Source organism: Leishmania mexicana, chromosome 32, assembly GCF_000234665.1.
Source record: "Leishmania mexicana MHOM/GT/2001/U1103 complete genome, chromosome 32".
NCBI lineage: Eukaryota > Euglenozoa > Kinetoplastea > Trypanosomatida > Trypanosomatidae > Leishmania > Leishmania mexicana.
Genome location: NC_018336.1, coordinates 1 through 13,790, shown reverse-complemented (window position 1 = coordinate 13,790; position 13,790 = coordinate 1). Strand labels below are relative to the sequence as shown.

The window sequence follows — 13,790 nt, the reverse complement described above, 5'->3', positions numbered from 1 at the left end:
GTACAATACCATCAGCACAGCAGCGAATCATGCGACCTGGTTTTACCACCTTTTCATTCTCCACTCTCGTTGCTCGACGCCTTTGCCGGGAAAACGGACACAGGGAGACTTGTTGTAATTCGCTGCGTTCAGCCTCCACATGTGCACACGAGACAGAACGAGTGTCTTTTTGCCCAGGGCGAGTGTTCCGATGTCTTGTTGGGCATCTGTCTTGCTCCTTGCCATTCTGCATTACATGTGTTGGACCTTGAGCTCACCGCGTCGTCGTATTCTCTTCTGCCTCCGATCGCTCCTTCGCGCTTATGTTTACCTCCCCGCGCGTCGTGACAGACACTCTCACACATCTCATCTTCGCTTGCCTCTCGCACTCCGTTCTTCGGCGCTGTGCCACCCGCAGCGCAGCGTACAGCTCTGTTGGTTGTCTCCGGCTACCCATTCCATATTCACTGCGCAGAGTTGTACCCCCCCCCCCGCGCGAACCTGTGCCCATCTCTCTCTTTCTGTGAGTGGCGCGTATCAGACAGTATGTCTTACCACGGCCCAAACCGCGAGGGCCTCGGCGAGGACATTGAGGAGGCCGAGGAGGCCTTCATCGATCTCGAGGACCCCAACATTGAGATTCTCGACGAGGCTACCCTGCCCGAGGAGGACGGCGACGATGCCTCTGATGTAGTTGATAATCATGCCGGAATGGATGTGCAGGACCGAGACAACGAGGAGGATGGCGAGAGTCTGCATCTGGGTGCCGAGGTGGAGGATCTGAACGCGGCCCCCGACCATGAGCCAGAGCGCGACGACGCCTTCGCAACGTTCGTGGCACCGGCGAAAAAGCCTCTGCACGCCATCACCGTGCACCCACAGAACGAGCGCATCTTTGCTGTGGGCGGGGAAGGGGAGGAGGTGTACATCTTGGAGCTGGACGACGCTGACAAGGAGCCGGTGCTCAAGGCTACTCTCACGGGGCATACCGACACCGTTAGCCTTCTCTCCTTTTCCACGAACGGGGAGTGGATGGCCAGCGGCAGTCTCGATTCGAGCGTCGCTGTGTGGTCGACAGCGACATGGGAGCGCAAGCACACACTGCGCGATCTCTACGGCGAGATCATGACGCTCTTGTGGCACCCCTCCAGCCTCATCCTCGCCGCCGGCGCCGACGACGCCCAAGCCGCCATGTGGAATGTTGTCAAGGGCACTCTCGTCATGTACTTTGTTGGCCACCGCGGTGCTGTTACCTGCACTGCCTGGTCACCAGACGTTAAGAAGCTGGTGACCGGCAGCAGCGACGGGACCGTTGCCGTTTTCAACCCAAAGACGGGGGAACAGGAGCTTAGCATATCGAAGGATCTGAGCCCCGACAATGCTGGCATCACTGCACTGCAATTTGTGAATGACGACCAGTGTGTGGTGGGCTGCGAAGATGGCACGTTGCATGTGATTTCTTTACGAAGTGGCAAGGTGGCGACGCACTTCGAAGACCTGCATGAGCAGGCCATCGAGTCGCTGGCCATGAACAGGAGCTCTCTGCTACTCTTGACAGCCAGCTGTGACTGCCGCGTCATTGTGTGGAATGTGGCCGACTTCTCTCCTCGTACGACATTGGAGGTTGGCGAAAGCGTCATTCCCGCTTTGTGGTCTCATTCGAACCTGATCGCCGCCGGGTGCAGTGACGCCACGATCCGTGTATGGGACGGACGGTCCTCGGCGCAGGAGCCGCTAGCGGTGCTTATGGGCCACCGTCGCATGGTCCTTAGTCTTGTAACCACGTCGACCATCCTTGCGAGCACAAGCGACGACGGCACCGCCAAATTCTACCGCTTCACGGAGGCGCTTCAGTAACGTTCCCGGAGTAAGATCACTGCCGGCTTCGGATTGCGGGCAAGGCGCGCCGCCTTTCCAGACGTTTAAGCTAACCTATCTCGTGTGTTTGTTTGTCTGTGGGGGCTTTCCGTAAAGGAGCGTACGCAGCCAAAAAAAAAGATGATTGCCTTACGTCCGAGCAGAGCGATAACATGGTTGCTTCAACGTGCAATAAAGGATGACGTCTCCAGCGCTTGAAGGGGAGTCATTCAGTCACAGGACAGGAGGGTCGCGCTGTAGTGGGTGTTCAGCACCTCCCTCCCTTCTTCATCCTCCGTCTGCCCTGTGCGAACACCGACGACAGCCTCCGCTGTTGTTGTTTGCTTTTTCTTTTCTCGGCACTCCCTGTAGCGGCTGCTAGTCCGGTGTGAGGCTGCGCGTACGCCTCTCACGCATCGCGTTGCTTTCGCTCTCTCTTTTCTCTTTCTAGTCGTCATTTGCCGCGCCGCTTTTCTGTTCTTCTCACCTCCTTGCCATTACTTCCCTCTGCGTGTGGCGCGTGCACGAAGCAGCTATCACGTTGTCTACTATTGTGCTTCGCCTGCAGGACGACATGGATGACTTCAGGCCGGATGACACAACTCAAATAGAGGAAGTCAGCGAATCCAATGCAGCCCTGCTGCAGCTTCAGGACGCGTTTGTGAGCGCGCTAACGGCGTCTGGGACACTTGGAAAGATACGGGCCCAACTGCGCGCCACTGCCCTGGCGTTGATTCGCGGTGACGATGAGCTTCAAAACGCCGCTGTTGGTCCTTTCATACGGCCGCTGACACTTACCACCCATGCCAAGGTAAGCCTGCTGCTGCTCTACGACTTTCTTCAGCACTACCATCTCCAGCAGACTGCTGGTGTGTTTGACGTGGAGAGCGGTGTGCATCTTCTCTTCAATGAGCGCTCCGTCCTTCTCGGTGATTTGGCCCGACTGCCGGGCGACGGCCCCCTGCTGGAGCGACTAGTTCGGTTGCACGAACCGGGGAGACAGATTCCGGGCGCCGGCCCATCGAATGCCACTGTCGTGCCAACTACGTCGCAGGCAACGGCCAGTATTCCGACGGCAAAACCACCGGCTTCTCCCGTCGCTTCCGCGTCCAGCTCCGCCTCAGAGGAGCACACTGCCACTATGGCATCACCGCAAGATGCGGATGTGCAATACGAACTGGACAGGTACGAGGACTCCATTCCCTTTTCCGACACTGAAGGCACCATCGATGGAAACGTCCACTGCGACGAAGTGGACCGTCTCCCGCAGTAACTAGATAGCTCCTCTTTCCTTGACCGTCACGTTGTGTATGTTGCTGCTTTTGTCTGTGCCCGCCTGTAGCCGCAGTACAGTGGACGTGGAAGTGTGTGGGGAGGTGTGGCCTTCCCTCTCTTTCCTCTGTCACCTACCGCCTCTTTTGTTTCGCGTTGTTTTTCTTGCGCGGTCGCGTGCGTACTGCTCGCTAACGCGGCACGCAGGAGGCTCACTGAATACAGAGAATCGCCAACTCTCGTCAAGGTCAAAATACCACAACAAGTGAGGAGAAGGGAAAAATGGCGAAAATGAGGATACCCACACATGACGAATAGTTTCTTGCGAGATAGAGAGAGGGAGGGAGTTGACGTGATGATTGCCTGTACTGAATCGAGTGTTCCTACCCGTTGGCACAAGCGAAAACATCCTTGTTCACACACACACACACACTGAGCAGGATACGCGACCAAGTAGCGACTGGCAACAGCTCTGTCTCTCATTGCATCCACTTTCGTCGCTTGAACCACACACGCGTACTCTTGTCTAATCCTCTACGAGTCGATGAGGGTGTACCGCAGTCGCTGCTGACTGGTGTACCAACTTCCGCTACTCCCCTCACCGACTGCCTCTGCCTGCCTTTTCTCTTCCGCGTCGCTTGCGATACACAAGAGGGTCGCCTGCGCGTGCAGGATTACACGCCGGTCCGCACCTCACCGACGCCCACAATCCGATGCGGAGCGGTCTCACTCTGCGAGCGACGCGAGTGAACTCGGCCGCTTACAGGTGTTTTCTGCAGGCACTTCGTCAGTGCGGCGTGGAGTACGCTCCTGCTCTGCCAGAAAACCCGCCTGGTAGCCTTTCTCATACGGCCGGGGCGCCGTTTTCACCTCTCTTCACGACGCAGTTTGACCCGCACCAGCACCAGCTGACCACCTTGGGAGATGCTCTTGTCGATCGTTACCTGTCCGGCGCGGTGCTAAAGTACTGTACCCGCCGCGGCATCACGCTCACCACCAACGCTGCAAGCGAGCTCAACGCTGTCCTTCACAACCACTTCGCTTTGCGGCTTTTCGCCAAAGAGTTGCACTTCGACGCGATGGCGCTGAGCCGCGAAGAGGCCGATTTCGAGTCGAATAATCCGTCTGTTGCACCTCCTCTGCATTTTCTGGAGGCGGAAACGCCGCTGCTGAGGAGTCAGGACGTTGCGGGAACGTCGTACCAGGTGGCGCTGCTCCATTGTGGGCAGAGCTCGCTTGGATGGAAGTTCTCGCACTTTGTCGGTGCTGTGCACCAGAGCTTGGGACTAGATGCGGCCACGCGCGTTCTGGAGCACGTGTACCAGCTGCATGATGAGCCGAACGTGCCGAGGCAAGCCTCCAAGTTGCTGCTCCGTGTGCTTGAGCACTTCCCGGCGATGAATGTGGCAGAGGCGATCCTCGCAGTGCAAGGTCTATCAGCGCATTACACCACTCGATCTCGCGTGCTGCCTGGCAACTCCGAGCAGTCCGCTGAGTCCCCACGCGCAGCTCAAGCTCCGTCGTCAGGGATGCCACCGCCAAATCATGGAGTTGGCGCTGGCAACAGCCGCGAAGGCGATACTGATGAGCTTGCCCTTGTTGCAGGCTTTAGTCCAACTGGCACCAAGGCGAGAGATATTACTCTCGAGTCCCTGACTGAGGGCACCCCACTGTCCAGCAGTCTGGCCAGTGGTCCTGGCCTGATTGATGCTGTGGATCTGTGGCGTCGCCGCACACAAGAACTCGTAGCTCGACAGCTTGAACCTGCGCACGAGGCGACTGCGGCGCCGGCATCTTCAACAGCAGCGACGGACGGTTGGCTGTCTGCGGAGGAGCGGGCGACCTACCAGCGTGGTCCAGCCTTTGCCGGCTGGGTGGATGTTGCCTCGACCCCGTCCTTCGCCGATATGTACGGGAGTTCCCACCCAGAGGACGGCCACATTGTACGCCGCACAAAATTCAAAAAGCAGGTGCGCGACCCCCGCTTTTATGACAAGATGTCCGACGCGCGGAATGGCGTGCCGTTCGACACAAATGGGGAGCCTCTGACCGAGTACCTCGACCGTTTCGCGAAACGTCATCAGAGGATCTTTGAGGTGACAATGCAGTCCTGCGCAGCCGGCGAGCTGAAGCTCGTCGGCCGCGCCATCTCTACTCGTTACACCACTGCCAGGGAAAGCGCGTGCCGCTCGTTTATCGGCGGCGTGCTCCACGACATCCTGACTCTGGCTGGTACGGCCGATGCGGTCGGCGCCGACAGTGGGCCGGATGCGTAATCACAGTCGCAACAGCTCTGTCTCTAAAAGCTTTGTGCTTGCCGCTACTGTACTTTTTCTGAACCTTATGCAAGAACACGCAGAGGCTCAGAAGGAGGGTTGTGAATGCTGTGTTTTCAGTGACAGGGGGTGGTAAGGCTTTGAAAAAAAAACGTGTTCATTCTCTGCAACACAAAATGAGCAAAACTTCACTCGACCCCTGTCATGGCACAGACCCCATCGCGTGGCGCGAAGCAGTCCTAGACACGCACGCATACAAGCAACGCCCCGACCAAGTCACCACCAGCGGTGAGTACAGCATTTCGCAGGCACAGGAGGGGTGGGGGCTGCTTGGCTCCTCTCCCCACTACCCCCGACAGAGCGGGTAGGGGTGTAGTGAGCACTGAGATATCATGCACTGAGGTGTCCTACATCAACAGGGTGTGCGTAAAGAGTAAGTATTTTTTTGCTTGCGTTTGTCGGGTATTACGCATTTTCTGGCATACCAATGCTTCTGCAGGGTATGTCGTATGTGGGGGTACGAGTCCGCTCTCGTATGAGTACGTGTGGTCGCAGACCGGCGTGCTTGGGCTGTCCGCCCCCTCTTCCTGGTTTGCTGCCGTATATTCCGTTGCTCACTCTCCCACCCATTTCGTTCTCGACGTCTTCCACTCCTTCTGATCCGGTAGTGCCCTTGGTCGTTTCCTCTTTTGTCCCATGGTCCGTTCTTGTTGGGCTTTTTGTGTCGTCGACGGATACCGAAGTGAAGGCCAGGCTTTCTCTTCTTGAATGCTATGGTGCAAGGACACGTTTGAAGAGCAGTTTGACCCCAGCGAGTGTCGACTTTTTCCCGTTCAACAACAGCTGTTTGACTTTGTGGACAAGGCCAGGGGCGACTGCGATGGCGGATCCTCGAGGACACCGCATTGGCTTTGCTTCTCTATCGAGTTCCCGTCAGCAAGTGAGGTATCACACCTGCTGTCGCGTCATGCGCCCACCAACTTATTCCAGCGACGGCAAGCGTCCCCCAACGTCCTCGCCGCCAAGCGAAAGCGAGTGCGCGAGGACTTCTCCCTCCTCTACGGGGCCACACCACTGTCGCAGCAGAACCGCATGTTTCTTGCCGCCACACTCGACGGTGTGCGGTCCATCTTGTCACGCATCGAGTCCCGTCAACTTCACCTGTACGAGATTATTCGCGAAAGAGATCCGTGTCACCTCTACCTGGACGTGGAGCGAGAGGGGAATCATACGGCACTCCAGCATGTCATCGCGGTCGACGACGACTCGACGTCATCGTCCGTGGAGGAAGCCGATTCGCTGGTGCAGGTGGAGGAGGACGTCGGCGGCACCCGGCGCATCGCCTTTCAATGTTTCCAGAGCCGCTATCAGGAACTGCGTCGGGTCGCAGCGCTTGAACCGACTGGCGTATGTGGATTAGACTGTTCTATCGAGCCGGATAATTGTAACACGTGTGAGGTGTTGCTTAGCGCACTGGACTCCTTTGTGCGCGATCGGCATCCCTCGTGGGTTCCTCCAGGACTCGAAGCCGAGGGGCCAGGCAGTGTCTTTGCAGATGTCTGGGTGCTGCAGTCAGTACCTCTCTGTGGCGCGGCTACCAAGTTCTCCCAGCACTACATTCTCAAGCTGCATGGCCTCATGTTCGAGTCAACGAACTCTGTGAAGGTGTTCGTGCGCGACTTTGTGGCGCACGTGAGCGAGCGAGCGTCGAACGATTCACAGCTGCACGGTGCCCTCTTCTTTCACAAGCCCCCTGCATGGTATCCAGTGTTTTGCGACCTACCAGCTGATTATCCGCGTAACACCTTCCCCTACCTCCCGCGGCGGTGCGTGATTGACGAGGCTGTCTACTCCAAGAACCGAATGATGCGTTGCATCGGTAGCTGTAAGCTGGGCAAGCAGAGTATTTTGCTCCCGTATCGTCATTACGTTGGTGGCTCCTGTGTTGAACACTTTCCGAACTCTGCCAGTGCTGCATCGGTATCTTTGGATGTGCTTATGAGCACCTTGATTGGGCACCGTTTCGCCAAGGACGTTGCACCCGTTTCCCTCATAAAGCTCACCGAAGGGATTGATGCTCCCAAGAACACGCGAGCCGGTGCGCTGCCGGCGAGCATCAGTGAGAGGACTGTGTCAGCAACGGTGCACACCGTCTCTCTGGACGTCAACATCACCCAGCTCATCTCGAGCTTGCAGCAAGCGTACTCGCAGGTGGCGAATTGCCTATGCACAGTGGCGCAGCCGCACAGTCTCCACGGCCGGTTTCTCAGCTTTTCTGTACGTGGGACGCGCTATTGCCAAAATATTGGCCGTGAGCACAAGTCCAACAACGTCTACCTTGTGGTGGATACGGAGCGAAGGACGTTTGTGCAAAAGTGCTTCGATCCGGACTGCGCCTCCTACCGATCACCGCCCCGCCTTCTTGGTGGCACTCCATAAACCGCGCAGGGCCGTGCGGCCGGTTTGTATTCGTGTCGCTTTTTGCACTGCGTGGAGGGTGTGCCGCTGCCGTGCGGTGTGGAGATCGCGTCGCGGCTTGTTGCTGTCCCAGTGGATGGAATAGAAATGGACGAATAGAAGGACGGAAATAATCATAAACAAGAGTTTCATGACTTCATTTCCACCACAAGGAGGTGAGGTGATACGACATTGCACGCGTAGTGACTGTCTCCGTGTTTCCGACGGACGCACAGATGCGCATGCGATGAATAGATGGGGGTACGGGCAGCGGCGACAGACACGGCCCCTTCCTCTGATCTTTTGCTGCGCATGCGATTCCCCCCCTTCTCTCCTTTGTTTCCTGTCGTGTGCGAACTATACTCATCATCACCACTGTGTGACGTTTCTGTCCTGCGCTGACGTGCGTATCATTTCTCGTGAGCTGTGAGGCAGGATCCATTTGTTACGAGGGTATAGATACTCCTTTTGTACCACCGTCGAACGGAGACGCTGTGCTGTGGTTTCCCTTTGCTTCGGGTCCCGCGGCTGTGCCTGCCTGTCACCTGCTTTCACACCTCCAACCGCGTACCCAATGGGCGAGCTTTCGGTCACAGCAACAACGATCTCGGGCGACACTATCGCTCTCGACATGAGCGCTGACAATGTCTTTGGCTTTCAGCCTGGGCAGATTGTTCACTTCACAAAGAGCCTGCGGAATGGAAAGGTGGCGCTCATCCGCGGTATCAGCGAAGGGCTGCTCTGGTTTGCCGTGCTGCCGGATGTCGCTAGCGCAGCCAGTGAGCAGGCGCTGCACGCGCCTGTCAGTACTGTGAGCTGCCGCGGAAAGGAGGAGCTCATTCGTCAGTACGGGTGGATGTTGGATGATACACGCAACTCATTTGTCGTGGCAGCAGCACCCTAGAACACGTGCGACAGGTCATATTTTTACTGCTTGTGCTTGAATTTGTGCGCATACGTCCTCGGTTCCCAGTGTCCGCACTCTGGACGCCGTGCGCATGTCTGAGCTCTCCACACTGCGCCCTCAGTACCGCGTACGGTCGTCAGAGACCTGTTCTTATCGCGTGGGTGGGGGTACAATATTCCCTTCACGGAAACAAAGAGACACCTGTCGTCTCATTCTGCGCGACCTGTGGTCCCAATCTTGTTCATCGGACACCTTGGCTTTTTTCAAGCTTTTTCTCCCACTTGTGTGGCCTTCGTTATGCTCTACTGTTGCCATCCCGTTCTCCTTGCTTTCGTTTATCTGTCTTCTTGGACGCAGGTGTGCAGGGCGCTCCGCACGCACAAGCGAGAGAGAGGGAAAGTACACAGGGATACGTGCCACGGTAACACCCCTCACCACCGGCTCGCTCGCACGAGTGTTGTGACCCTTTCTTTTTTTCCCTTTCGTACTGGCGATTCCACTCTTCTTCCTTCCACCTCTCTGCGCATAGCAATGAGGCACAGCACAGTGACACGGTACTACTGGTCGCGGTATCGCATACCGTCGCAGATGCCAAAGTTCGACGGACCGGCGCCCGTGGCAGCCCCACAAAACATGAATAGCACCAAGACCAACGAGTTCATCGACCCCATCGACGACAAATTTCCTGTTTCCATCCGCGGCAATTTAGTGCGGCCCGATGTGCCGGAGGATCAGTACGTCGATAGCTGGTACGTGTGCACGTCCATGACGCACCATCTCGGCGACTTTCGACCATGGAGTGCCAGCGCGCCGGCCAACGCCTACCGTTTCCGCCCGTACAACGAGTTCGACTCAAAAGGGCGCGAATACGTTGAGCACCTGCGCAAATTTAGCCGCTACACGCCACAGGCGTCGCGGGGAAAGGGTGCCAAGGGGTTTCCCTTCCGTGAGGCATTCTTGACGAAGATGAACACCACCGAGACGGCCTCCGTGCACCCAACACGCGAAACGATCATGACTCGTGCCGTCGCCGAGCGTCTGCATCACGCCAGGGTGCTGAGTCCGCTCGAGGTGCAGCGGGACGTCGGCCGACTAGAGGAGCCCCTGTCATGCGCGGGCAAGATCCCAGCTGAGCGCTCCGCCTTCCCCTTTCGCTGGAACACGGAGGACTGGTACGAATACGAGGTGGCCAAGGCACGCAACAAGCGCTTCGTTTTCGAGAACACGAACAACAACGGCGTCGGTGCGTCGGAGGTGACGTATCGCATTGTGCTGGAGGGGTACTGGGACCACCACGTGATGAAACTTGCCGACGACGTGGTGATGTTTCTCAAGGATGTGGGGCGCCAGGTGGTGGAGGAAAAACTTAAAAGCGTGCGCGCAAACCTTGAGGGCTTGTCGAGCGGTGGCGGCGTTGACCCGGACCTGGTTGCGACTTTTAATGCCTCGCTGAAGGGCCCCTTTGGCGGCCCTGACCGCTACGACGCAGAGGAGGTGGCGCATTTTTTGCGCACCGAGCTGGAGCGTCTGGAGGAGCAGTGTGTGGGCCTCATCAACCGCGCGAATGTTCCCATTCCGGGTACGTCGAACATTTACGATGCAAATGTGTCGTGGCCACACGTGGAGAAGATGGAGCCGTGGACCCGGCTGGCCGAGTTCTGGACGTCCTCCTCGGACACTTCCTTCACCGAGCTGGAGATGTCCACGGCGCACTACGAATTTCGCAAGCACTTCCGTGTCGTGGTGGTGAAAATGCCGTTTCAGAGCACCGAGTTCGAGCAGCGGATGTACGGCATGCGTCACTGGCTGCACCGCCAGACAAGCTGCGAGTTTCACACAACATACAAGCGCAACGTCGTGCACGACAGCGCCGTCTTTCCAACTGAGCATGACCCGGAGACGAAGCCGTCGCACGAGCACCACCGACTCTTTTCCTTTGCACTCGACTGGCAGAGCGCACCCGTGGATTATCTGAGCGTCGAACTGGCCCGAGAGGGTGATAGCTGGGCATCTCTCGCCAAACGACTCGGGTGCTCCGAGTCGGAGCTGAAGGCTGCCAATGACACGATGGAGGAAGTGGTGGCGGGCGTTGCAGTGAGCGTACCCGGAAGTGCGACGCGGCGCCTGACCAGCTTCAGCACCACGCCGTCAGTTCTGCCCCTGCAGCAGGGGGACAGCAAGCCAGCCATCACGACTTGGCGGAAGGCGGCGGAGGTGCTCGGCTGCTCGGTCGAGGAATTGCAGCAGGCCAACGGTGCGGCCGCTCTGACCTACATTGCCGCGGCAGGGTCCGGCGACGGCGCCTTCGATGCGGGGGTGAAGGAGTTGGTGGTGCCGCACACGGCCACCGCCGCGTTGATGGAGTCCTCGTTCGCGGCATTCGAGCCTGTCTTTGAGGGCGACACCTGGACGTCCATCGCCGCCAGACTGGGTTGCAGTGAGGCGGACCTGCTTGACTGCAACAACGTTGATGGACCTGTCGCGGATGTGCTGTCGCGCGCCGCCGTGAGCGTGCCGGCATGCGCGACACGGCCGCGCCGTATCATACATCCTCAGCTTCGGCCTCAGGCCGCAACGGATGCCTTGATGGCGCGAACGCTTGGTGAGCAGGCGGCCAGCGGCATCAGCGACATTCCCAGCCTTCCGGCAAATGCGCACAAGTTTCCGCATGAGTATCACACCCCGACCTCGCGCTTCCCCACGACGCCGCAGCAGTCGCCGGCAACCGACAACTGGATCGCCTACACCGCCAAATATCTGGATAAGCAGCTGGCGCTGCAGGACGAGCCGACTCCGGTGTACAATGTCAACAAGCTGTGGCCGATGCAGCAGGTGCCCGGAAAGGTTGATCAAACCCCGTTTGAGGAGGATCAGACGTGGCTTATGCACCCCATCCCCGTGCAGCAGATGCAGCAGCATCACCCAGAGAAGGACCTGCAGGACCTTCCGTTTGTGAACCATGAGCAGTTCCCCCGATCGCTGGAGTGGACGGCACCCTAAGGAAGTGGCGGGGGTGGGTGGGTGGGTGAGCATGCGGTTGCTCTTGGGCTCTTCGCCGTTGCTTTCGTTCTTTCCATGTGTGGGTGTGTGCGTGCGCGGCGCGTTTAACGATTGTTGTGTTGAGACTGAAACGGAATGCCAGAAACCGCGGTGGTGCCACTACCGTTCATCTCTCTTGCTCCCTATGGGGAATCCGCGCCGGGGCAGCGCTCTTACGCGGCGTGCTCGGGGACATGTATCCTTGGAGACTCCACTCCCTCACCGTTGGTGTCTTTCTTACGTTCTCTTTGGCTTCTCTCCCTCTCCCTCTACGAGCCACGGTGGTCGTGTTCGGTGCGTTACACACGCTGCACAAAAAAGACACTGCACATCATGGACAGCGCTCGCGCACTTCACGGCAGGTGCACCGCGCTGCGTTTTGTGGACACGAAGACCAGGATAACTGACGGGCATGTCGCGCATCAGCTCGTCGACTTTTCGGACTCTCTCGGCCTCGTCGTGCCCATCTGGATGTCGTATAGGCTGTCGCTAAGAAGCGGACTTTGCCTTCGCCGCGGAACGGTGCCGGTAAATGTCTGGCATAGATTCTGCGGCAAATCGTTTTTTGCTGCGCGTTCAACACAGGTCTTTGAGAAGATTGACCGGAGTGAGCTGAGTAACGCTGATCCAAATGCCATGTGTGACTTTATACTGACGCAAGTGGATGCTGGCATGCTCAAGTGGGTGGCTGCATGCCCTTCTATGTCGCCACGATTCCAGTCAACCCTGATGCAGGCGAACAACCACTTACTGTGGGTTCCCAGAGACCTGCACCACAGAGTTTCAATCTGCGGAAGTGTACACGCTACCTTTCCACCTTTTGTGACTTTTGTGCACTTGGAGCAACTGATGCCTGACGAAAAAGTCGCTCAGTTCATGAGCACGCTTTACTCAAAACCCAGGTGCCCTTGACTGCTCTTCTCCTTTTCTTTTCCCCGTGCAAGGGCGATGTTGCGTCTTTGCATGTGCGGTTCCTGCTATGTGTGTGCGTTTTTTAATGAACTTCTCTCGCTCTTCCTGTTTGTTTCGTCAGATACCGTGTATGGTCGAAAGCGTTGAGCAGCAGAATCGATGTGTGGGACCAGCGTAATCCACCAGATGGCGGTGGGTGAGGGGACAAGGGTGCATTCATCGCGTGCACTAGTATTCATTGACTAGCGCGCCGGGCATGCAACGATTCTGTCCGCTAAAATACTTTAGCAATGACGCAGGTGACTTGAGAACGGGCCACATGTAGACAGCAGAGGTAACGATGAGCATCGTATTTTCCCCTCTGAGCTGCATACATCCTGACACCGATAGTCACGTCCCCGCATTTGGTATCCCGTTTCTCTTTACTCTTTCTTCTTCTTTCGACCCTTGACGTCGGGACACAATTGCACCCAGCTCCATTACTGTCACATGGGATGGCGATCTCTGCAGGCGACGGTGCGTCGCTTCGACCGTCAACCAAGCCTCCAGCGAGACCCTCGCACACAAGAAGAAGGACACAGCTGCTGCTGATACAACCCACCGAAAAAGACGACGCCAACCAAGAGCACCACAGTAGGAAGGATCTTGTTATATGTGCATGGATTTACGTGTGTGATGGTGATGGTTGTGGTTATGGCAGTGGTTGTGGTTGTGTTGCTGTTATCCCTTGGTGTGTGTGGTCTATTAAAAATTGTTGTGTGCGTGTGGTGGGTTAGGGTTAGGGTTAGGGTTAGGGTTAGGGTTAGGGTTAGGGTTAGGGTTAGGGTTAGGGTTAGGGTTAGGGTTAGGGTTAGGGTTAGGGTTAGGGTTAGGGTTAGGGTTAGGGTTAGGGTTAGGGTTAGGGTTAGGGTTAGGGTTAGGGTTAGGGTTAGGGTTAGGGTTAGGGTTAGGGTTAGGGTTAGGGTTAGGGTTAGGGTTAGGGTTAGGGTTAGGGTTAGGGTTAGGGTTAGGGTTAGGGTTAGGGTTAGGGTTAGGGTTAGGGTTAGGGTTAGGGTTAGGGTTAGGGTTAGGGTTAGGGTTAGGGTTAGGGT

General features: G+C 57.2%; 6 protein-coding genes across 6 annotated transcripts; all 6 read left to right on the top strand.

Moving 5' to 3' along the window:
- Nucleotides 1-525: 525 nt before the first annotated feature.
- LMXM_32_0060 (conserved hypothetical protein) lies at nt 526-1,836 on the top strand (the record flags this gene model as incomplete). The annotated part of the gene is made up of 1 exon (XM_003878202.1): nt 526-1,836. The coding sequence occupies one exon, from the start codon at nt 526-528 to the stop codon at nt 1,834-1,836; it is 1,311 nt and encodes a 436-aa protein (XP_003878251.1).
- Nucleotides 1,837-2,410: 574 nt separating this feature from the next.
- LMXM_32_0050 (conserved hypothetical protein) lies at nt 2,411-3,109 on the top strand (the record flags this gene model as incomplete). Its single annotated transcript, XM_003878201.1, has 1 exon — nt 2,411-3,109. The coding sequence occupies one exon, from the start codon at nt 2,411-2,413 to the stop codon at nt 3,107-3,109; it is 699 nt and encodes a 232-aa protein (XP_003878250.1).
- A 712-nt stretch (nt 3,110-3,821) lies between these two features.
- Nucleotides 3,822-5,384, top strand: LMXM_32_0040 (conserved hypothetical protein; the record flags this gene model as incomplete). The annotated part of the gene is made up of 1 exon (XM_003878200.1): nt 3,822-5,384. One exon carries the CDS (start codon nt 3,822-3,824, stop codon nt 5,382-5,384), a length of 1,563 nt encoding a protein of 520 aa, XP_003878249.1.
- A 768-nt stretch (nt 5,385-6,152) lies between these two features.
- Nucleotides 6,153-7,823, top strand: LMXM_32_0030 (conserved hypothetical protein; the record flags this gene model as incomplete). Its single annotated transcript, XM_003878199.1, has 1 exon — nt 6,153-7,823. One exon carries the CDS (start codon nt 6,153-6,155, stop codon nt 7,821-7,823), a length of 1,671 nt encoding a protein of 556 aa, XP_003878248.1.
- Nucleotides 7,824-8,415: 592 nt separating this feature from the next.
- LMXM_32_0020 (conserved hypothetical protein) lies at nt 8,416-8,745 on the top strand (the record flags this gene model as incomplete). Its single annotated transcript, XM_003878198.1, has 1 exon — nt 8,416-8,745. The coding sequence occupies one exon, from the start codon at nt 8,416-8,418 to the stop codon at nt 8,743-8,745; it is 330 nt and encodes a 109-aa protein (XP_003878247.1).
- A 534-nt stretch (nt 8,746-9,279) lies between these two features.
- Nucleotides 9,280-11,748, top strand: LMXM_32_0010 (conserved hypothetical protein; the record flags this gene model as incomplete). The annotated part of the gene is made up of 1 exon (XM_003878197.1): nt 9,280-11,748. The coding sequence occupies one exon, from the start codon at nt 9,280-9,282 to the stop codon at nt 11,746-11,748; it is 2,469 nt and encodes an 822-aa protein (XP_003878246.1).
- Between the last annotated feature and the right edge of the window lie 2,042 nt (nt 11,749-13,790).